This window comes from Calonectris borealis, chromosome 1 (assembly GCF_964195595.1).
Source record: "Calonectris borealis chromosome 1, bCalBor7.hap1.2, whole genome shotgun sequence".
Lineage (NCBI taxonomy): Eukaryota > Metazoa > Chordata > Aves > Procellariiformes > Procellariidae > Calonectris > Calonectris borealis.
Window position 1 is genome coordinate 126,307,608 of NC_134312.1, and position 25,220 is coordinate 126,332,827.

The window sequence follows — 25,220 nt, forward strand, 5'->3', positions numbered from 1 at the left end:
TGAATATAAATCATTCCTGTAGCCTTAGTGTAAAAGAGGTACAGAGGGACAAGCTTTGCTGTTCCCAGACTTTCTCATCCCCTCTTTTCAGGGCTATAGCCTTGTGGAAATGAACCCTGCATGTGAACTAAATTATCTGAAACAAGAAGAGAATTATTTTTAGTAGAAATTGCTTGAAGAGCTTCTCTTATGAGATTTGATGCTTCCTAGCAAGATCATGAACTACATATTAACATGGGGATTTTGCATCTCTAATTCCTCATTGTGTGGTATAAATTTCCAATACTTACTCAAAGAGCCAAGGGTAAAATTAGCCTTTATACAGAAAATCATGGAAAATTATGTCCTAGTTTATATTTATTCTGTGAGTAGAAATGTAAACCATGCGTACAAAAGTAAACTTCAAGTGTTTTTTTCTTGTATAATAATCCTTGTGAAGCAAAAAAAAAAAAAAGAAAAAGAAAAAAATCTAAGGAATACTTTGGAGAAAACCTATTTTAGGTAATTAATTTCCACTCCAATATTAAAAAGACAAAGATTTTGAGAATGGCAAATGTAACATGCCAAATTCAGTCTGTTTGGAAATCAGCATTGTAAGTAAGAGAAATTATTTACACCAGGTAGAGATAGTGGCAACATCAGCCCCCTATTTTTAGCCATAAAATATGTAAATGTTCCACTGTCTATGTTGCACTTTTTCTTAAATAATTGTGCTCTGTTTCCTCTAAGAAGAAATCATGGCTCACAAGTTTTAAATAATTTGTGTACTATTGATTTGTTGCAGTTCATGAATCCCTGGTCTACAGAATTGTGGGATTCCAATGTTTTTTTTTTTTTTCTGATGGTTTAAATCTGGATCTTGCACTTACTGGACTGAACTCTTAACATTTATTAGGGTTAGTGTAAAATCCATGTTTTACTTAGCTTTACTGACTTCATTTGTTAAAAAACGGGATATCTTATCTTAAATAACAATAGAAGTAGATTTCCTATTGAATTTCTTAAACATATTGCTGTCCTGGAGCTTGGTTAGGTTAGATAACATTGTATAAAGTCACCCCGGTTTTATAATAAGATGTGTTGTGATGTGTTTTTTACTATTACAATGTGGCTCTCTGACTTAAAAAATCTAAATAAGTAAATAAATGAATAAACAAATAAATAAATGGATATGAACTTGCATGTTATTTTTAAGCTTGAATTTACAAAATTAGATTTTTATTTAAAAATCTATAGAGAAAACATGCAGGAAGCTGTCATCGAATTTGTTATATATTTGTAATAAATTATAGATTAAAACATTTATCTGTCCCTTGTGAGTTATAAATACTCATGAAAATCAATCCACTGTATGGTCTAGTGTATATATCATCATTTGAAATCCTGGTGCATAGTGAGATTATTTAAGTACTTTAGAGACTTCACCAAAATGCATGTGACTTGAAGTGAAATAGTGTATCTTGAAGAACAGAAGTATTTATTTCAAATGTTTAAATTAGAAAGTTCCATTTAGTGATAAACTTTTCTAAATTATTTAAAGAAATTTTTGCTGTTGAGGTTTAGTAGTACAAAACCCAAAACATTACTGTTTTACATTCCAAATAGAAATTATAAGACATCTTTTAAAGCTAAGGATATGTTACACTACATAGGAGTTATTCAAATCGTTGACTTGCAGATTAGAAAATGTAGTCTTCATAATTATTAAAATTCTATGCAGTAACTAAATTCTTTGCATTTAAGAATATATATAAATGAAATATAAAAAGTAAGGTAAAAAAAAATCTCTTATTGATGTTCTATTGACTTTACTGTCTAGGAAAGATTAAATATTCAGTACTTAAAGGGGGCTTATAAGAAAGATGGCGGCAAACTTTTTAGCAGGTCCTGTTGCAACAGGACAAGGGCGGATGGTTTTAAACTAAAAGAGGGTAGATTTAGACTAGATATAAGGATGAAATTTTTCACAATGAGGGTGGTGAGCCATTGGAACAGTTTGCCCAGAGAGGTGGCAGATGCCCCATCCCTGGAAACATTCAAGGTCAGGTGGGACAGGGCTCTGAGCAACCTGATCTAGTTGAAGATGTCCCTGCCCATGGCAGAGGAGTTGGACTAGATGACCTTTAAAGGTCCGTTCCAACCCAAGCTATTCTATGATTCTATATAGGACTTTATAAAGCAATGATTGAAAAAGCAAACTTCCAAGTGATGAACTTCTTGTGCATTTCCAGCCAAGATCCACAATTTACTTTTTCTTTATTTGTAAAAATACAATTTATTAAGTAGAGAAAGAACGGAAAAGAGCAATAATTCATTACAATCACAATATGTTACATTTAAAATAATATTCCCCACAGGTAAAATTTTCAAATTTAGATGGTGAAATACTAATGTCTCTGAGGCCAGAAATCTGCGGTTGCACTGAACAATAAATAACAACAACAGAAATAAAACCAGTAACATTTTAATTGGAAAAACTGAAATGAGATAACATTTCAACAGTGGTGTATTTCAGGAAATGAAAGCAATTAAGGCCTGAACCTTCTTTAGGATTTGGTAGTGTCGCCCCTGCATAAATGAAACTTCTGTTGAAATCAGTGGAGCTCTACACAGGAGTTGGGTTTCCTGTATTTCTCCAGGCCTAAGCAAGGACACAAAAAAAGGGATTTGTTAGCTTTATTTGCTATTTGTTGAACTGGTGTTGGGGAATTTTTATTGTACCCCTTGAAACAAATTAAACACACATTTGTGCTTAAACATAAAGATTTAATGAACAAACGCATTGGGCAGAGACCTATCACCATAAGCAGTTCAACAAGGAGTCCGCAAGATGCGACAGGAGCCAATTCCTTGTATACACTTGCACGAGCAGCAGTCCTGTGAGCATCAGCATCAGGTGCCTTAACCCAGTGTTTGGTTCATCCCCCAGCACCAGCTCTGTCTACCAAAAGTGGATCCTGAGCACTTGCATTCCATGATCCATTGCTACAAGATGATGCCGCATCATTTCTTATCTCCTCAGCAAGCAAAACATTGATCCCTTACAGGGAGTCGTTCTGTCTTCGGCATTCCTGCTTCCAGCCAGTTGGGCCTTCTTGCCCTCCATGCCGGATTGTTCCTTGCTCCTGATTGGACAGTTACAATTTCAATTTCCCCTTCACTGGACAGAGTTCCTTTCCAGATGGTTATTAGAAACAGAGCTAAAATTTAGAGTACAGTAGTGTTTAAACCATGAATTCTGACTCTGGCATAATGACTCTATCCAAGGTTTTCAGTAAAGAGCTGGAGACATAAAGAGACTTTCTAAAACCATAGACTAGAACCTTCATTTATAAGATAATTCCCTTTTTTTACATATATGAGCTGCTGAGATGTTTTCTAATTAAGCTAATAAATGTAAAATGTTTGTCTAAAAGTGTATATCATCAAAAAACCCCATTCCAGTATTCTATAACATACAAGTGTATACCAGCAATTGCAATTAATGTTAAAAAAATAATCTAAGTTTAAATGTCTTATTTTTATTATTTCTAAATGTTAATGTTGTGTTAAAGGTATTTTGACCCCTAGGTAGGCAGATAAAAGTTGATAGATTCAGTTAGCTCTCAGGTTGGTACCTGGATAAGGAAATTGTGCTATCATGAATAAAGCAGAATGCTTTCTTCTTCTTTAAAAAGAAGAGACTGTTGGGCTAGAAAGAAGGTAGAGAGAGCTAGAGAGAAAAAAAATTGGGGCTTAAAAAAAAGTTTAGGTAAGAGGAGATTTAGTATCTGAAGTGTGTTCTGATAAGGGGCAAGGAAAGACTGTTACTTTTGCAAATCAGTTTCTGTAAGAAGCAGCAGTCTAAAGACATGTCCACAAGGTCTGTAAATGTAAGTCCTAGAGTAAGCACAATGCATCTGAATTGAATTCGGTTTGCAGATATTTAGATGTATTTCTATAGAGTAGTTTTTTGGGGAAAAATTGGAAAGACTGAAAGGAAGACAAGTGAGAGCATCAGAGGAATGCAAGGCCTTGCCACTTCATGATGTACCACGGAAAAATTCTTCTTTGCCTATCCCCATAGAATATTGAAATGATAAAGAGAAGAACTGGGACTGAATTCCCCAAAAAGTGTTATTGGGCAGGAGTACTTTTGACTGGCAAAATATAATTGTATTTTTTTTTAACATGGAATTTTGCTTCTATGAGTACTGCAGATATATTTTACAGGTTAATTGAAGGGAGCATATTCTGGCTCTGCTGTAAATATGACTACTAACTTAAGTGGAAGAGGTGGTATTTAACATTATTGGTAGGTAGATGGTTCCAAAATGTGTTTTTTTTTCTTTCTTGAAAACATTTGCTTTTCCACTATTTATTCATAGAAAGGGAAAAGAAACTATCTATTGCTAATAGAAATGTCCAACTTTAATGTATTGCTTTCATTTTTATGTTTTCCTATTAGTTCTGAAAATAACATATTAAACTGTAAAAACGGTGCACTGCCTGAAGATCCAAATGAAGAGAATAACTTAAATTGCTGTAAGTACCTCTGTACAATACCTCTTGTGTCACTACAGTAGAAATTAGAGTATCTACATAAGAAGGATTTTGACATCTAAAGTAATTATTATTTATGGGTATGCTCAGTAACTCTTATTTATAGGATAGTTTGTCTTCTGATATATTTAATTTAGTGAAATGATCTCTAAGGTTGCACTGTAGTCCTAATGACTTTACCATTAAAAAAAAAAAAAAAGAAATCTATTTTTCTTCTTTTAAAGGCCCATGGGTTGGCTTCATGGAATTCTGATGTGGAGCCTTTGCAGTTTGCCTAATTTATTTTTGAAAATACCCATGAACAGGGATTGTGCATTTCTTGCTCTTATTTCCTATGAAATGTCAGTCGATAGTTCTGTCAAAATGTATGAATCTAGAACTACTTTTCTGAGACTGTTGCAAGTCCACTTGAGCAAAATTTGTACAATGGCCTTATGAAATTAATTTTGTCCTCTTGGAAAATATTGTTGTGTTTCCATGAAGTCATATAGAAAACAGATTTGTAATCTGAATAATCTAGCCCTTCTAGATATATTTATTATTTCATATTGTAGTCTGAGATGTGATTAACAACGAACTAATACACAGTTCATAAAAATAAAAAGCATGTACCTTGAGTAATGAAGTAAGGTACAACTATTGTACCAATATATGAATAGCTTACGAAGGTTTTTATGGCTTCAATCAGATTGGAGCTACAGAGATATTTTTGATGGCATTTCAGATCTTTGTAAACAAGATTATGTTTCCTTTTCTTGTAGAAGTGCACTTCTGCTTTGGGAATAATTCCCCGTCATTCTCTCTATAACATGGTGAACAAAACCTAATTAAAAGTGTTTCGCACATGTTTTACTCCCTGACCTGAGAGAATATCTACTCTTAAGGGTCAAGAGTCCTAAATGGAGAGTAATAGGAATTAGGACATTTTTTTTTTTTTTCTTGGAGCAGCCATAATAGAAAGGAAGAAAACTGTCACACAAAATCTAATTTTTTTAATAAATGTTACTTCTTTGGCAATTGTTTTAATTTCACAGAATCCAGAGAGAAAGTGAGGAGGGAAGGGCTCTCACAAGACTAATTTAGTCTGCCCCATGGTTTGACATACTTTGAATGGGGAACACTTGAACAGGAGACAAGTTTAGGAGTTAGTGCCTTATTTAGTCAAAAATTAGTTCCTGTTAGGGCTACCTTATCCTATTTGATGGAAGGGTAAAAATGGGACTTGGGTCCTGTTGGTGGTTTTGGGATTTTTGTTTTTTGGTCATTGTTTATGTAGGCTTTAGAAACATCAAATTCATATCAAACTTAACTGTTGGTTGAAGTGTGAATATTGGGAAATTCCTATATTGATTAGAAAAGAATGTGAACTATGGAGAGAAAGGGTGGGTGGTGGTTACGCCTTTCTTCAGCTTGGTTCTTGGTGTTTTTGGGAGTGAATCAGTTTTATTTAATTGGCCAGAGTTTGGCACACGTTTCTTATTTGATATTCACTCATTTCTGTTGCCTGCACTTTCACTTCTATTCTTAAGTCTGTTGAACTTCCTAGAATGCTAGCCAGCCAAGGTTGAATGAAAGTCTGGTTCTAAAGTATTCTGCATTATCAAAATATGCTCAGCAATGAAAAACACACAGTGAAGAAGTAGTCAGACCCTACTAGATTCAACCCTAGGATTCGTAGTGTCTTATGAAGAAAGTACTTTGTCAGCATAATGCTTTTGTGAAAGCATCGCAAAGAAAGCAACCTTGCCAGTATTTAGTTTTTGTCCATTCTGGAGGATTTCAGACTATAACATAACAGTTACTGCCATTGAGAGCAAGATTGTTTGTTTAAACAGTAATAAACTGTACTCTTCATTCTGGCAGGAGTCATTTGCTTATAGGCTGTACATCCTTAAAGAGTTTTTTGGATGGTGGGAACTGTCTGTTTTCCCTGGTTTTGTTTCAGTGCACAGAATAAGAACACAAGTGGTTAGCAAAATGTATTTAAATAATACAGCATGCAACATTGCAGCACATTTACACAAGTGTAACCGTAAATACTGATTACTGATTACAAGTGTGCCTTAAACACTGTTTACTGCAGGAAGCTGTATACAGTATCCTTATATTTAAACTGAGGTAGCTACATTATTTTACAACCCGTGCTGTTGTATCTAAACAACCATTTAAACTTATTTTAACAGCTGACCAATCCAGCCTCCTGCATGAGTTCTTCAGTCCAATGGAAAAACTGTTCTTGGAAGGGAGAAGTTCTGCAGGCTTAGATATTCACTTTCTTCCCTTTAATCTGGAAAAACGTTACTGCACTGTTATTCTGGTTAATGAACTGGTAAGAATAGAAAGTATGTTCTGTGAGTGGTTTTCATGTGATAGCCTAGTCAGTTAAGAATCAGGGTATGTTTGCCAATTGTGTGTGAATAGGGTAAATGAATATACAGATTGGTTATATACATATTTTAAGGTAATGTTTTTGCACGCATATGCCATTATAAAGATGTGATCTATGTGCTAACTTCTGGCAATGAAAATCTTTTCTCTTTCATTTTTTTTGTTAAAATACAATATTCCTATAATTCTCGGAGGAAAATGTTGCTTAACAAGTTGGTCAGAGATGTACGTAAGATTACAGGCTTCAGCTAAGAAATGTAAACCAAAGTTTACTGCCCTTTTATCTCCACATAATTAGAATTATATGAAACGCTGCAAGTTACTTTTCGCTGTAAAATCATTACAAGGGTAATACTGCAAGGAATGTTACTTTGGTGGCTTTTCTAGGCAACTCAGCTTCAAAACAAATATGGCGTTTAAATAATTTGTCTTGATGTGGGAGCAAGAATAATGATTTTGGATGAGACATAGGTAGGGAAAGTCTTTACTGTACTGTACTTCTCCCTGTATTTATCACTGTAACTAGGATATGCTGTCAAAGTAGAACAATAATTATTTTCCTTGCTTTGTCTCTTTTTTAGTTTTTCTGCCAATCCATATTCCATTCAGTCCTTATAACCAATGCAAGTAAAACTTTTGAATAGATTGTACATGAATACTGATTCCATTACCTTTCAGTTTCTCTTGACTTATGTAGCCTGGGTTTTGCCATATATACTTAATTGAAATTGATTTCATCAAATTACCAAGACCTGGTTTTGACCAAGTTTCAGAGCTTAAAATTTGCTTCTTTGATGTCGCTGTAATCCTTTATCTCAGTGGTCACAATCTTCTTATTGCTGTGTCTTTTCACCTCTTTAACCTCTCTGCTGTGTTTTGTTTCAAACTGTGAATGTTTTTCAACGCTCTGTTATTTTTCTAATCTTTTATGTGTGGTTGATCTCGAGGCTTGCATTCTGCTTCTTACTTTCATAATACTGCCTCTGTGTTTCAGCTTTCCCTCTGTGCAATTACATGCATCTGCCATTCTCTCTGCCACGTTTTCATGATTTGTAACAATACCTCCAAAACTAAATGACTTATTCTTTTTCTCCTGCACGCTCTCAGCTTCCGTATTTTTCATTACTATAGAACAAGAGACTCCTGCTAGTGTTTAATGTTTGTATGTTTGGTGCTTGTCTTTATGTTTAACGAGGACTTTGGCTATGCCACCTGAACAACTTAATTTTTTCCTTGCTTTTAAAGGAAAATAAGACTAACGCAATGATGCCCAAGCCTGTCTATCTGACCCTGTTCAATATTTGAAACCACTGGCCATTTTTTAAGAAAGCAAGCCATATGGCTGGAAATCTTAAAGAATGTACAGTTCACTTGAGTTTCTTGAAAATTAGCAGAGAGATAGAAGAAGGATAGTCCGTCAAAGCCTACAGTGAGACAGTGAGCTCATGCCTTATTGACACCAGGGAATCACCCACAAAGACACTGTATAAATGTCCCCATGTCAGAGGATAGCAAACTTTGTGGATGGTTCAATGAAAAATCATTCCACTGCTCAGCATGATGCAGAAAGAGAAATTATTAGGAAAGAAATAGACATCAAAATGTGAAACCTCAGTATACCTTTCTAAAGAGCTATGGTGTACGCATCTTGAGTATTGTGTCCAGTTCTAGTCACCCCAGCAAACAATATAATAGGAATAGGGGAAAAAAAGAGAGAGAAAAACAAGGATGATCAGAAGGATGTAACAGTTTCTTTGTAGAGACAGATACTTGAAAAAATTAACTTCCTGTAATTAAGAGATTGTTAAGGGACATGACATGTACATAAGATTATGAACAGTTTGCAGAAAGTTAACAGAGCAACTGTGGCAGGATATACAAACTGAACCAAATGAAGTACTTTTTCATACACAATATTTAACCTATATAACAGCTGTCATAGGACACTTTGGATGCTAAAACTGTTAACTAGTTCAAAAGAAATTAGAGAAACTCATGAAGGTTAGGTCCATCAGTTTTATTCAATGAAATATCTAGATGCAGTCTCTAGACAAGGAATACCCTAACCTACTGGTTTCTGGGAGCAGATCTGAGATGGATCTTCTTTCACTTGCTGTGATTTTATACTCTTTCTTTAAACCTCCGCTATTGGCTTTCTCCCTGTTTGTTTGTTTATTAGAAGCAGAAGTATATACCCTGGCTGAAAAGAGGAGGCTCATCCTACATTAAGTATAGAGCCTGAAAACTAAATAATTTAATGAAGAGAAGGGAAATGGAGACATGTTAATGGGAGGAAAGCAAATCTAAGAGATGTGGTCAGACGTATGGGACAGTTATACTTTAGGTGGAAGGGGAAAAGAACATTTCTGACAGCCCCGATGTTGCCTCCAGTGGTGATGTAGAAATACCTAAATTTAGACCCTAGCTACTAGTCATTGTTCTTAACAAAGAACTAGTTGACCTCATCATAGTAGGAAGCATTAATGCCTCAGAGAAACCAGTTATGTCCTGTATGGTAACTATTTCTGGAACACCTGGTCCTTTAAGCTTAGCTGAGTAGGTGGGATGCATTTAAAGGCTGCTGAAAGTGCAAAATTTTTGATATGTGGCACCTCAGGTTAGAAAAATTAAGTCCCATTCACATAATTCTACCATTGCTAGGGAATATCAATCTCCTAGGGAAAGATGAAACTGCAAGTTAGCTAGCATGATTTTAGAGCTGTACAGTAATGGCACAGGAAGAAATTGGCTTGCTTAAATATTGTGTATATGGGTGCAATATTTCAATTATACCATTATCTAATTGACAAACAATTGTAGCTACCATGCTGTAGACAATCAAATGGCTTCATACAAAGATGAGACTTGTATCATTCAAATATGGACTTGTACTGTATATAATCTAATAAATCATTTAATTTAGCATTTCTGTAATTTCTTCCTACCTACCTTTCCTACTCTTTTTGACAAATGGACCAAAATAATAATCAGCAGAGTAAGACTGCTTCTTCATTACAATCAATGAAGAAGGTATTGAGATTCAAATCACTAGTTAGACTTGAATCTGACTAGGAATCCTATCTGTAATTGCATCAGCTGTAATAAAAGCAAAAAGATACACTGATTCAAGTTTGTTGGGCTACTCAACTATGTTGCTTAAATTGTTTTGAAATAATCTGTATGTTAACTTTTCTAAGGTTTGAAATCACAGCACAAGTTGTTTATAACATTTCTCAATGGTTTGTTTCAATATTTCTTTGTTTTTTAAGAAAAATTGAAACTGGTATTCTTCAAATTTTTAGCATAGATCTTTTCAGAGAAGAAATTATATATTGGTTAACATAACTGGATTGCTTTTTCTCTATATCTTTGTTCTGGAGCTAATTTAAATGTGAACAACTGGTGATTTCAATGAAAATAATTTATTAAGTCATAGTTTAAGAGTGTCAGTCCAGACTTTCACAGATAAATGTCTACTATAAAATTAAATGGCTTATTAAGAGAACACTTTACTGTCTGTTGTTCTTAATTACTGACTTGCATGGAGAACTGCAAATTCCTAGTAGCTATACATTCTTTTGAAATATCAGTTAGCAATGGGATTAGATAAATAGCTAACGGTAGTTCAACAGCTATTTTATGAACTATTTTTGTTAACAGTAAACCCTACAAAATGTTGATGCTATCCTGTTTGCAGCTGATGGAAAATGGAAATATAAAGCATTAAAACTGTGGAGATACTAGTTAAACTCTCAAAATGCAGTAAAATACCCATTCTGTTCCAAAGCATCAGGAAAAACCTCAGCAGAAAGAAAACAGGATTTCCATTCTGTGGAGATCAAAAAGCAAGAATTCTGCCAAGCAAAGAGGGAAATGGGGACGTTTGTTCCTACCTATAAGCATATTGATGTCAGCAATGACAAGAAAAGTAATTGATAGTAGAATGGCATCCTAGCAACCAGTACCTTCATGAAATTAGTTGTATATGCTGTGAGCTTGTTAACGGTCCTTATGGAGACAAACACTATGTCAAACAGGAATAATTCCTGTTTAAATTGGTTCCCAGGAGTGGCTATTAGTTTGTGTGTGTGAAACCAATTTTGCTGTAGCATTCTTTAATCCTTCCCAAGGAAGATTTGTCTGAACCCTTGAATAAAGGAAGGGGAGAAAATGCCATCAAAGTTGAATAGTTTTCCTTCTGCTGGGTCAGAAACATAATTGCAATGTTTTCAGCCTTAACATAAATATCTGACAAAACTATGAATACAGGTAAAATAAAAAGCAGGCTTGTGTTATGTTATTAAAGGGAAAACATTGCATTGGTTGACAGATGGACTAAATTATATAAATAAATTATTTCCTTCATATCCAGAATGAAGAATAAAAGACAGAATACGCATTTTTAGGGCAGAATTTTACAGAATGTGGTTTATGGAAATAAAGAGATGACCTTCTGTGCAAATTATATTAGTTGTTACAGCAGTGTTTGATCCTTTACCTTGCAATCAGTAGAAGCTAAAGTTGTCCAAAAAAAGTTTGTGGTAAACAAAAAGAATGTATCAAAGTAATAGTAATACATCTGTTAAATCTCCTGCCTAGTTCAGATAGATATATAGGTACCTAATTTAGATATTTTTTAGTTTTGGGATGTTCTGATTGTGGCCTTTGTAATTTGGAGTACTTTTAGCGAGTTTTCTTTTTTTAAAAAATACTTTTCTGTCTTTCATTTGCACCTTATTTTTTTGTTGCATCTATGATTCAAAGTGTTATTTCTCTGCTAATTAATTTATCCTTTCCTTTTTGACAAATTACTATCTTCCTTTGTTCTAGGTCATGTTTATGTTTACTTTCAAGCTTCTGTAGGTTTTCCATTATTTTTGATGAAATAATTACGATTTGTTAACTTTATTTCTTCTTAATGGAGAATTTGTACATGATGCTAACCTGCCTTGACTTCTGCTCTTTTTTGCTTTCTAGAGATATGTTACTGGCTCAAAATGACTGTAAACATTTTTTTTAAAAAGTTCTTAACAGTGAAGAGCAATGAAGTAAACTTGTGTATATGTTTAAATTACATGTGGCTATAACATAGAATTAGAATTCACTTTATTGCTGTATTTATGGGTCAGGGTACCCTCATTCAGTTAAATTATATAGGGAGTTGGAAAGGATTCAACTTGTTGAAATTTCTTAACTTTTCAGATTTAATATTCTCAATTAAAGGTACTTTATTATCACAGCAGGGTTTGAAAAGATCATTTTCTTTTATTTAAATATAGTTTTAAAATAATGGGTCTCCTGAATATATAAATTATTTCACAAGTCAGATCTTAAGTTACTGGATATTACTAGGATATCTTTGGTTTTAGTTTTAATATTTTACCTTCTGTTCTGCATGATTTGCTTTCTGAATTGTGTGGATGTGTACGTTCTTGTGTTTCAGATTGGAGAATTCGTATACCTGATAGAGGGAACAGGTGATATACCTTTGCCTTCAGGATTGCTTCCAATGGACAGTCCAAATGTATTGCATGTTAGCAGTACCTTAGAAGGTAAAATGAATAGAAGGGAGAAGAGTAAAATAGAGCAAATAATTGTCCTTTGCAAATATTCTTTAGTTCCCATGCATTTTTGTTAAAATTACTTAAATACATCTGGTAAAAGCAGTTGTTTATAGTGAAGTGTAAGAAAAATATTACAGTGTAACTATCAGATATTTCTCTTCAGAGCAGCAGCTGGTTGCTAGCTAACTTCTTCAACTTTCTTGTATTGTTTTCAACATAGTCTACATAAATATTTTTTCATAATTTCTCTTCTTTTCTACTTTAGAATATAGGTTGTAGCCAGACTAACTGGCACAAGTCATCGTTATCTAGAATTTTTCTAGTTTTAAAACACATGATTTTTGTATGCAGTGTTGTGATGTGACAGACAATCCAATACCTTTGTCTGCAAACAGCAGTGATAAAGTGCTGTCAGTCCTATTTCAGAAACAGTGTAGCTATTATTTGAAATAAGTGCTGGTAGCTTCTTTTAGAGGGGATGCAACATCATCTAGAGGGATAAAAGGGTGGGTATGTTGTGTAGGTGCCAGAAAGACTTTTTAAAACTTTAATTGCTGTCATAATAGTAGTAACACTAAAGTCTGGGTTTTTTTATTAACTATCAAAAGCAACTTTTGTTTTGGATTTCAGTCTGTGTTAATTTTTATTTTCCCATTATGATTAAAAATAAAAAAAAAATTATTGGAGTAAATAGTGTGTGCTACAGTAATAGCATGTAACTAAACATCAAAGGAATTTGTGTTCTGGTTTTTCTTTGGAGATTAGGGATTATAAATACTTTATGCAATAACACTAACAGCTGACAAATGTGGGGGTTTTGTTTGGTGTTTTTTTTTTTTGTTTAACAGGTCCTAGTGCAGTAGAGCCAGTTTTATATTTGAAATGTGGTTTTGCTCAGATTCTTGAAGAAAATCTGAGGATTCCACTGATCAATGAGTCAAGAGAGAGGGCTCTGGCCATTGCTGCACAACAGCAGATGTCAACTATTGAATATGAAAGAAGAAAGATCACAGGGACTCTGCAGAGCAGTAGTGTTCGAGTTGCAACTGCATTGTTAGGGCTGTCCAGAGTAGAGGTGAGAAACACAGTAATCTGTTACTGCAATTATTTTGTTATTCTTGATTTGTAGGACTGAATTTTTTATGTTTCAGGAAATAGTCTGAAGTTATGTTTTTTTCACACATTCTGTAATCTAACAGTTACTAATTCCAATTCCCCTCAAACACTGCAATTTTTTTTTTTTTTTTTTTTTAAAGAATAGACTTTGACAATAAATCAAGGAGCAGGAAAGACTTTTTCTTGTCTTGCAATCAATACAAAATTGTTTTGGAAAACTGCAATTCTTCCTTATAAGCTATAGCTCCCTACCTATACATCATTCCAACCTAGAGATATTTTCCCAAGATTTCAACAGCTAGAATCCAAAAATCCTCCCAAGGAAGTCCATTAAATATTCAATTAGTACTTGTGAATAAATTTATAAATTTATAATAGCAATATTGCCAAATAAGCAAGCTTTTTTTGCATGTAGAATTCAAATGTAACATTCTATAGATGATAGCCATACTCTGGGGTTTAATTTCCCTTTTGAAGCTGCTGTTACCTGGTGTCAGACAGGTTGCTGGGCAGCTGTATATTATTGCAGTTTTCCAGTTAAACTGTTCCCTGAGTATGGTTCCCAGTGCTGCATGATTCCCAGTACTAAGAGGAAGAGAAGTTTCCCTGGTGTCTTGTTGTGGCCAAATTTATGCCTTTTGTTTACAGATAAGTTTAAAAAGTAATATAAAACAAATTAAATGAGGAAAAATGAAAGAGTAGATTTGATCTGTTATATGTTTGTAGTGGGACAAGAATTGTAACCATGTAATCTAGACTCAAATATTTTCCTTTTGAATTATAGCTAATCCACTGCTGTGGTAACATTTTATAAACTTTTCATAAATGACGTCCTTTAATATCACAGTCACTTAGCAAATACTTGACAAAAGACTTGACTGCTCTGAAGCTGTGGATGTAATCAAGACAGAACATACTAGGAACACTCTTTGTACTACTAGGTATGCTAAGATCTAATATGAGTTCTAAAATTACTTGAATCATAGAAGAGTGGAGGACAATTAGATTAGTTATAAAATACATAATGATGGATACTAACACTGAATAAATTATCAGGTGAGAAGTGAAACTAACATGCAGAAAGAATTATTTTGCTCCATGTACAGAAAGTCTTACAATTGCTTATGAGAAACAAAATGGAGTAGTTCTAGTATATACTGATGTAGAAAAGACTTTATACATTAAAAATATCTCAATATGGTAATCCACTATGCAGCTTAAATTCTGAATTCCTCCTAAAACATTTTTAGGTAGTAGTAAAGGGAATATAGGATGGAACTCTCTGCCACTGTCAAGGTTGGGACTGGCATTATTGTGAATAATTACAAATTGCCTTTGTTAATGATGAATAAGAGAAAGCTGTAGGTGGGAAGTTTAGGTGAACATAGATAACAAGGGAAGAAAAAAGTGTGTGGAAAGAAAGGAGAGAGAACGTGGAAGAACATAACTTGTTTAGATTGAAGTTGCTATTGGTAGTAAATAGAGGGAAGTGAATAAAAGAAAGAAGGAAATAACAGAATAACTAGAATTCATTCACTTGCATATGCGAGGAGAAGGATGTTGCAGTCAGTGAAGTGAAATTCGAAATAACATGCCTCAGTTTTCTTTTTTCCTAGAATCTACCTAAAGAGGCACAAATTGCACTCAGTGTCTAGATACAGGGCTCTTTCTTCATAGTCAGAGATGCCAGTAATCTCCTTGTATAATTAGACATTATGATAGGAAAGGAAGAGAAATTCTGTTCTACAAGAATCCGAAAACTAAAGCTTGTACTTCCCACTGTGTCCAGATGTGTTCTCATAGTTAAGCTGTAAAAAGTTGTACTGGTTTCAGCTGGGATAGAGGTAAAATTAGTTTTTAGTAGCTGGTATAGTGCTGTGTTTTGGATTTAGTAGGAGAAGAATGTTGATAACTCACCGCTGTTTTAGTTGTTGCTATGTAGTGCTTACATTTGTCAAGGACTTTTCAGCTTCCCATGCTCTGCCAGGTGCACAAGAAGCTGGAAGGGAGCATAGCCAGGACAGCTGACCCAACTGGCCGGTGGGGTATTCCATACCATATGACATCATGCTCAGTATATAAACTAGGAGGCGTGGTCCGGGAAGCAGCGATCGCTGCTCAGGGACTGTCTGGGCATCGGTTGGCAGGTGGTGAGCCATTGCATCATCCATCACTTGCTTTGTATATTCTATTATTATTATTGTTATTATTATTATTAATATTATTACTTCTATTTTACTTTATTTTATTTCAATTATTAAAGTCTTTATCTCAACCCATGAGTTTTCTCACTTTTACCCTCCCAATTCTCTCCCCCATCCCACTGGAGGTGGGGGGGAGTGAGCGAGTGGCTATGTGGTGTTTAGTTGCTGGCTAGGGTTAAACCACGACAAAAGTATTTACTTAGGCTCCATTTTGCCTCCCTTCAACTGCATGGCTCATCTGAGGGTGGACACCAGATCTCTGTATCCTTAGCCATATGCCAGCTGTTAGGACATTGTGCATTTTCTTTCTATCCTGCTGTCCATGTGACTAAGCAACGTTGAGTATTCTTATCTTATGGTGGTGGCGATGAGTTTTAGTTGTGATCAATGGAAAATGAGCAGACACCTTGTGCACTTGAAACTGTGGCTTCGTCTGCTTGGCTGATGTGACAGAATCTTATCCTATATCTGTCCAGCTCTGATCTTCAAAGTTTGTGCTCTTTATAATCCCCCAGGATTCAATACGGATTTTGTGGTCTTCCATGTGATGATGGAAAAGTTGTAAACTCAGTTTGACAGTTTGCTTTTTCAAATATAGGTGGGGGTTTTTTTGAGAAAGAATCATGGTGTCCTTGAAGAGAGAAGGTACTGTAATTAAAAAGTTACATTAGATACGTTTGAATGGGAATGAACTTTTCACAAAAGGATCTGTAGTCAGATTTCAATTTGTCGCAGTTATAACTGGGACCAATGTCTTTTATATTACATCACTTATCTTTTGATATGGGATTAAGGGAGATGGCAAACATGATTGATCACAGGGATTCTGAGAGATTGAGATCATAAAATTCTTTTATTCATGAGGAATGGTTTTAGAAGTTAATTCCTGGAAGGAAGAATTGGGGCTAAATTAGGATTTGGAAAACAGTAATATGCAAAGAAAGAGTAAGGTGCCTCAGCACTCTGTAATAGAATCTGCCATCCTTTATACATAGAAAATGCAGATGGTAAATCTAAGAAAATACCCTGGAAAATCAATCAGTCTTCGATAAATATCAAATTTAATTCTGATGTTTTATATACCCTCCAATCCTTTTTTGAAAAATTATTCTAAAAAAGGAATTAATCCTGGGAACAAATACTGTTCTTAACTGGTAATAACACTTCCACACTTGGAATATCATGAATGATTACATTGATGAAATACATGTTGGAATCTGTCTTATGGTAGCACAGCAGCCTTAGACCTGCAATTGATAATGAGAGTTAAAAAATATTAAATTCCATTTAACCCTCACTGCCCTGAAAAATACTAAAAAGAAGGAGAGCAGCTGCAACATTTATCTGAATTGTGTTGGACATTTTCTCTTTTCTTGGAAATGTTACCATTTGAGGCAACAGGGTTTAGTCCTGTGTGTGTTTGCAGGATTTTCTCTTCCCTTTTTAAAAAGATCTAGGTCTCTCATTAAAAATATTTTCATCCTTTACTTTTTGACAAGGTACCAGGAAATATTTGAAATGTTCATAGACAATGTAATACTAACTGCCTTTTTTCCTAACATAGCTTTAAAAATGAGATCGCATGAACAAGGATCTTAAAATAAAGTACTTCAGTGATTTTTTAAGTCATATGATATCTCTTCAAGATAATTATAATTTAAATGTGTTCAGTGCTCCACCAAAGGTCTTCTTACAATCATTTTGTCAATTAAGACTTCCCAAAACTTTTAAATCATGTTAGATTTTTATTTCAGTGTCAGAAAATAATCTAATAACCAAAATCAGGTGTAGGTATAAATTTCTATTTGAACATGCAGAAAATCAAAGTCAAATTTAAACTGGTAAATATATGTAAATATTTTGGTTTGGAACTTCCCATTACAAGTGAGAATGAAATAACTTTTTCCAGCTGCAAAGTCTTCTGTCATTTCAGTCCTACTAGAGAGAAATGGAAGTTGTTATTAAAATAGCAACTGAATTATTAGCACCTATTGATTTTTTTGTTTATTCTCTGTGTGTGTGAGAGAGAGAGAAAGAAAGTACCAGCAGTGAACTTCCAGTCTTGCAGGATAGAAATTAATAAACAGTGAGTTCAGCTTTTCACGTCACATAACGATTCTTCTTGTCCCTTCTGTAAATTAGATTTGCACCATACAAGTGGTGCAAATACAGTAAAAAAAAAACCTATGTTAACGGTTTTTTTTTATGAGTATTTTTTAGTCAGATACATCTGTCTAGTTGTGCTTCATCGAACAGGAATCTTGAATAGTAATCTGTTTCTATATTTATTGTGTCAAAAAACTATACTGGTAACTAAAGCCTAACAGGTTCCCAAATTCCGTATGTACTTTGTGTTTAACATCTTATTGACACTTTGGATGGATAGATTAATGGTCAAAACAAAGCAATGGCAGAGTGTGGGTCTGCTTTCTAAAACCAGCAAGGAAATGTGAGTTTTGTATTAAAACAGAAAAAAAAAAAAAGACAAACCACCAACCCAAAGCAAAACCCCAAACCAGTTGATTTGAATAGTAATTTGACCATATTACCCTTAATAGTAAGCCTTAAGAACAATCAACTTTCCTTTTAAATTGACTTTTTGAATGCCCACAATGGATCTCCATTCCTTGTCCCATTGCAATATGTACTGTGATACCTGCTGTCCTGGCATTATTTAAAACCAATAGGTTTTGAGAATAAACCAGTTTTCCTAGCACAAACTGAATATTTCTGTATTTATCTCCTCCCTAGATTTGCTCAAGATAATTCACAATAGTCATTAATTCAAAGACTTGTCTATAAAAAAGATGCGACTAGTTTCAGATTTTAAATTTGTTCAACTTACAATTAATCTTAAGCATTGCAATTACATTGTGTTATTGGTTTGAAAATGGCAATTTTGAGCAAGTGGTGTATTAAATCATTCCATTATTTCTGTAATGCTATCTTACTGGAGTAAAATTTAGTTCATTAAGAGGTTTAGATGCCTACTTTGAGCTTGCCTTTACGTACTGTGCTAATCCTTTACTAATATGTTTCATGCCGTTGATTAGCAATGCTTTTTACCAAGAGGAGGAGCTTACTTGTCCCTAAAATTAATTCTAAATGCTTTGATTTCTAAAATATGTCAGCATTAAAGTATCAAAGTTAGCTCAGCTAACTATATAGTTATCCCTCGCAAAATATAAAAATAATTTTTCCTTTTCATGCTTTTTATTATTCAGAAACTTTATGAAGTAAAAGAAAAAGCATCTGTCTACATCTGATACAAAATACATTTCACTTTTCATGTTTTTCTCTCCTTTTCTTGCCTTCCCTGAATACCTATACAGGCTTGCAGAGTGGTTTCTGGGTAGGAGGTGGTTTTACTGTAAATCTCAAAATGCATTTTCTTAAATAAATGTTTCAGATGCATGATGTCTAAAAAAATTGTACAAGACAGTTTTTATTTAGAAGGATCTCTCAACAATTTCTATATAACTTGCCTAATTACCAATTCAGTTTTAGGTTTACACCCTTAAGCCTGTATAATTTTACATTTCTTAACCTGAAATTATTATGAGATGAGGGTTCATATATGTACATTATTACTTCACTTGCAGAGACATGCACTCCTGAAACCTCGTAAATTCCCCCCAGAGCTGAAGTATGTGGATTACAGTGTAGAAGTGAGTATGCAAGAATTCTTTGAGGTTCCTAAGAAGTTCTCTATTCCAGTGTTGGCATCAAGCAGAGTTAATTTGAAAGTTCCATCGGCAAAAGACCTTTTACCTCAAAATACAGGTAAGAATAGTCTTAAATATGATGAATTTGATTTTTTTTCTCTGAGACAATCTGTATTTTTAAGATTTTCCTAAGTAGATTCAGAAAATGATCTTTGTCTCCATTCTGCAGTTGATCAAATCCTCAGCCTTGTCTTTGTCATCACTACCCAATTCTATCTTATTAGCTCAAAACAGTGCTTTCCACTTGCCCTTTGTTTTCTCAAAGGCACACAACCACAGGAGACTTGCTCTAAAAGAGAAATTAGTTTGGTTTGTTTATCTGACAGATCCTGAATTTGTGCTCATTTCTCACTTCCACTTCTCATCCAGGACTGATCTGTGCTCAAGGTGTGCCAGTTATACCACATATCTTTTCTTGTTTGCTTACTCCTCAGTCAGCCGGAGGGAGCTGTCAACTAATGGTACATTTTTCTCCCTGTCCCTCATCAATGAAAAATTGTACGTTAGTCTTCAGAGTGTTCTTGTCAGCTTTGGTCAATCTCCATTTCCTCTAATTTTTCTAGTATCTTAAATTTTGTACTGAAATCTTAATTGCTTTCTTTTTTGCTTGGCTTTCATTTTGATCCCTCTTTTGCTAGTTGATTTTTTTTTTAAAACGCTTCATTTAAAACTATAAAGCACTCTAGGTTGCATTTCTTAAAAAAACTTGAGTGGCTGAGGGAACTGGGGTTGTTTAGTTTGGAGAAAAGGAGGCTGAGGGGAGACCTTACCGCTCTCTACAACTACCTGAAGGGAGGTTGTAGCAAGGTGGGTGTTGGTCTCTTTTCCCAAGTAACAAGTGATAGGACAAGAGGAAATGGTCTCAAGTTGCGCCAGGGGAAGTTTAGATTGGGTATTAGGAAAAATTTCTTCACCGAAAGGGTTGTCAAACATTGGAACAGGTTGCTTAGGGAAGTGGTTGAGTCACCATCCCTGGAGGTATTTAAAAGATGTGTAGACGTGGCACTTAGGGACATGGTTTACTGGTGGACTTGGCAGTGTTAGGTTTATGATTGGACTTGATGATCTTAAAGGTCTTTTCCAACCTGAATGATTCTATGATAAAATTTGTGTGTATATTTACCTGCGAGGGTATCTGTACATGGTTATAGCAAAGCTAATGTAATGTCCCACAGGTATTTGATAACAACACAAATAATTTTTGGTTTTGCTACTTAAAACGTAGGTAGTAGTTTCCTTAGCAAATTTTGAATTATAGTTGGTCCACCAACGTGAAAAATCTATAGATTTGTTTAATCACTTCTTTTCTTGATCAGTAGAGTCCTTCTGCGTGTTTCTGCAGTTCACTTCTCCAAGTGTCATTGGAATCAGTCATGTGCTTTCATGGTGTATGTTTGTTTTCATACTTGGTGTATCCCTTGTGTTTTTTGTTTCTTTTTTTGAATAAAAATAAGGAATTTCGTGATTATTTCTGACAGGTCTTTTTGTTACAGATTCATTCAACTTAGATTACAGTATCTGTACCGTAAAATATTTTAGGGTGTCACTGGGCATGTTTTCAGGAAGATGACAATGGTTATTGCAGTATTTGAAGCAAGACAAGCCTGATGAGTAACTACAGGACTAGTGGTCAGTAGAAGTTGTAGAACAGACATAACACAGTTTGGAGGCTGAAACATTTCTTGAATGACAGGATATTTAAATCCTAGTTAAAATCCATTTGTTGTCAAGTTAAAAAATAATTGCCTGTGTTCGTAATAATTGATGTAAAGGTGAACTAAAAAAGGTCATAATGACTTTGTTGAGTGGTGTAGGGGATTCTTTGAATTGCACTGTAGAAGAGGGGAATACCAGCTGCGAGGGAGAGCAAAATCTGCACACACAAATCTGATAAGGACATAGTAAGTCTCCATCATGATCTCAGAAAGAAAGTTGTTAACTGACCAGATGGCAGGTCACTGTTGCTTAGCAACTTCTCAAATTATTTTTAAATTTGAAATGTGAATGAACATATCTGAAAATTTTAGAATATTAATTGCTAAAATGTAGTGAAGAAAGTACATTACAGTAAGGAAGTGGTTATTTTTCTGTTAGTTCTGTTTCTTTATCCATCAAAGGAAGTTATAAAAGTATCTGAAAGAGGGAAGTAAGCAATGGAAAGTCAGAAACTAAATCATACTGCAGTGAACACGATCTTTTTGATATTTATTTTTTCTTTCTAGGACACTTAAATAATTAGGGAGTAGAAATGTCAGGATGATGCAGAGAACTAAATGGGGCTTTGGTAGTGAATTCAGAGAGATGGCGAGCTAGAGAACAGCTAAAAAGGGAGGCTGAGATAACCAGCTGATAGCATGAAAACAGACAAAGATGTGTTCAGTACAAAGACAGTGCCAGCTGATTCAGTGGATTTGTTGTGCTAATGAGGAAACACAGGAATATTTACAAGCACTTAGAAAATCTAATATTATGACAGAAGTCCCCAGGTGGTGTTCCTGTGGATGGAGGCAAAACATTGGTCTCATCTGAAAATTTTCACTTAATTATCTGAAGAAGCAGTATTTTAGCCACGGTGGTAGCTTTCCTATAGGTGGGAGTAGCTGCTTCTCTAAAGAAATGACAGCACTTACATTTATGAAGAAAAACAAAGGTGGAAGCAAGCTCAGAGTTGTAACTTGATAAGCATCCATCTGCCTTCACATATTCTGTGCACCTTTAGGATAAAACTTAAAATTTAGTACATTTTGCTGTTATTTTGTAAAAGTACACGTTTTAAAGCTTTTTAACTTAGTTGCCGGTGTCACTGACTTTGTAATGCATATATATGTTTATAATCTTGATAATTATTATTTTTTACAGTTTTGTCTAAAGATTTCCTGCCATGCAGTCTTAATTTATAGAACTGTATCTGTATAAAAGAACATGCTCTTCCTGCAAGTAAGGAGCATGTTTGACAAGTCAGAGCTGTCATATTGTCTTTTTTAATAGAGCTTACCTGCTGTATATTTGCTGCTCCTGTCTAGCAGCACAACACCGATTATAGTGGAGAAAGAAGAAAAAGGCTGTGCAAAAGCCTATGTGAAAACCATAACAAAAATCTCTCCTATTTGTCTTTTCAGCAGTTAATGGAAGATCAGCTTTAACTAAGTTTTAACTAAGCAGAACAGCTTGCTCAGCAGTTTGGTTTATTTGAACAACATGGCTTTTATACTAAATAATGTTATGTATGAAAGATGAAATAACATAGGTTGAAAGGGGAGGAAGGCCTTTGTTTCGCAAAGTGATGTCTCCGAAAAAGTTTGAGAAATCTGCAAAGTAGCGGAGTACTTATCTCACAGTGTGAACTAAAGCTTTCAGCCTTATTTCCCACTGTATGTTTTTCTGACTTCAGCTCCCTCTCTGTCTTTCATTAAGGAATTTTTTGGAAATTTTTGAAAAACAAGGATCCTTGAATGCATAATTGGAAGAATATAGTGTAGGTATTGAAAAGTGCTATTACCCTTTTATGAGAGGGAGAGTATTACTGGAACATCACATTCAGTTCTGCTTTCCATGCTTCAGAAGGGAGGTTACAAATAAGGAAAGGTTCAGGGAAGTGCTATAGTAATTATTTCAAGGTCTTGAAAGCTTGAATAGCTTGATCTCTCAGTGACGTCCAAGGGAAAGAGGTCCTGTTCAGGTTACCTGTAAATACTTAAAAAGGGAGAATATATCTGACTGTAAAGGGCTCTATGCAGAAAGCATAGCACTTTCTACATAACAGAGAGATTTGTAATAAAACAATATGTGATACCTGTAAAACGATGTGACTGTGAGCTTTATTAAATACTGATACAAACTCAAGAGAAACAACAATCTTTCTACCATTTAGTCTTGCAAAAAAGAAACTGGAAGCTTTCCTAAGATACACACTTTTGTTCCAACTGTCAGGCTAGGGCTTAATATAAGAATTATTTGGTGAAATTCTAATGTTAAGATAAATGTCCAATAATACATCTTTCGGTATTAAAAGTGAAATAAACATTTGATGCAGTCAAATTATGCAAACGGGAAGAAGAATAAAATACTTAAAAGCTGAAATTGCACAAAAATAAATAGAACTATACATTTCTAGACATCAAGTTGAAATAAATGAAGTCTGAAAAATCAAAGCTAAAGTAAAAATTAGTTGAATGATTAGGGAAAAGAGAAAAAATTTTACTCTGGAAGATGGAAGTTGGTTATCAGGTTTCTGAGTACTCATAAATTACTTTCACCAAAGCTTAACAAAAATTAAGGATCATAATTTTAGTACACACGAAATTTGGAAAATAAAGTTCAGGCATATGTAGGATCTTTTCTGTTGTAGAAAGGCAAATGTTCTACAGACAAATTTGAGCAATTGCCTAAATAATACAAGATCTATTGCTACCAATATCTAAAACTAAAGCACTGTGGTGGGTATCCAGATGTAGGAACAATAAGCATTTATCCGAGAGTTAGGAAATTCAGGAATTTTCTGGAATAAGCTGTGCCTTTATGTATTGTAGCATGACACAGGCAATGGCTTCGAGTAATGGAAAAAGAAATGTGTAGAAATTCCTGAGGTACAGTGCCTCACATATTTGCATGTGACAGTTCATGGATACTACAGCATGCAAGTACTTTATAAGAAGGGCTTCCTGTTTATTTGGTTTTCTTTTTTCAGACTGTTTTTTTTTTGTTTACAATCTTCTGCATTGAAAGGACTTTACATTACCAATCGTACTATTAGCAGAAACCTGATAGTAATACCCTTGGACTAGAAGTATTTTAAAGGAAAGAAAGTATATGGGAGTAAATGATTGATAGCAATTGATATGCAAAAGCAATATAGCAGCATGTCAGTACCAGCATATCAATACTTTATATTATACATTGTAATAATAACCAAATACCAACTGCTGTTGCCATGTGATGATAAATATACATATATATTACATCAGTAATGATAAATTTGTGCAGTTCTTTAGAATAATGGTAAAATTTTAATTTTCAAATTGATATGCACCTAAGCAAGTATGTTCTGGTATACACTTACTGTATTTTATAAGCATGTACATTGTTGAACTTTTCCAAGGCAAGCATGCACCTAGAATGCTTTTAGTCATGCCATATGATTTAGTTTCTTTCCTAGTTTATAAAGATAGACATAAAAAACCTAGGCAGGAAAATAAAACTAAAAACATATTTTTTTGATGGCTAGGTTGTACTATTTCAGCATTAAAATTGTCCAGGAAAAAATAAAAGTCAACAATGCATTTTCAATGAAAAAATGTTGTTCCACTTGGCTGTCTAATTTAACTTCAGTATCAAAAGCTAATATCAGAGTTCTGTTGCCTCTTCCTACAGGTTTTGACAATGCTGGCTGCCTGCTGTTATACTTGCAAAGAATATCCAAAAAGAGCCCTCTTTTTCTTTTTTTAATTTCCTCCCCAGAGAATGGATGAAAAAACTTTCTCTACAGATCTATCAAGAATTGTTAGAGATTTTCTACTTTCTTGATAATTGTTCCTACAGTTAATTTATTCAGATTGTTGTGGCTTCTTCCTGACTTCTGTTAAAACAACTACTGGTTTACTTGTTTTCTTTTTTTTTAAAAGAAAACTTATTTCCTTAGAGAATTCTAGATTGCAAAAAGAAAGGAATGTACTACAGAAATC

General features: G+C 34.3%; 1 protein-coding gene across 1 annotated transcript in view; it reads left to right on the top strand.

The window, feature by feature from the left end:
- Positions 1-25,220, top strand: part of CFAP47 (cilia and flagella associated protein 47) — a 363,705-nt gene that overhangs the window by 142,791 nt on the left and 195,694 nt on the right. Inside the window, exons 41-45 of the mRNA XM_075174429.1 lie at positions 4,448-4,524; positions 6,726-6,871; positions 12,374-12,482; positions 13,343-13,569; positions 19,417-19,597. Coding sequence (XP_075030530.1) covers positions 4,448-4,524; positions 6,726-6,871; positions 12,374-12,482; positions 13,343-13,569; positions 19,417-19,597 — 740 coding nt within the window. The remainder of the gene's footprint in view (positions 1-4,447; positions 4,525-6,725; positions 6,872-12,373; positions 12,483-13,342; positions 13,570-19,416; positions 19,598-25,220) is intronic.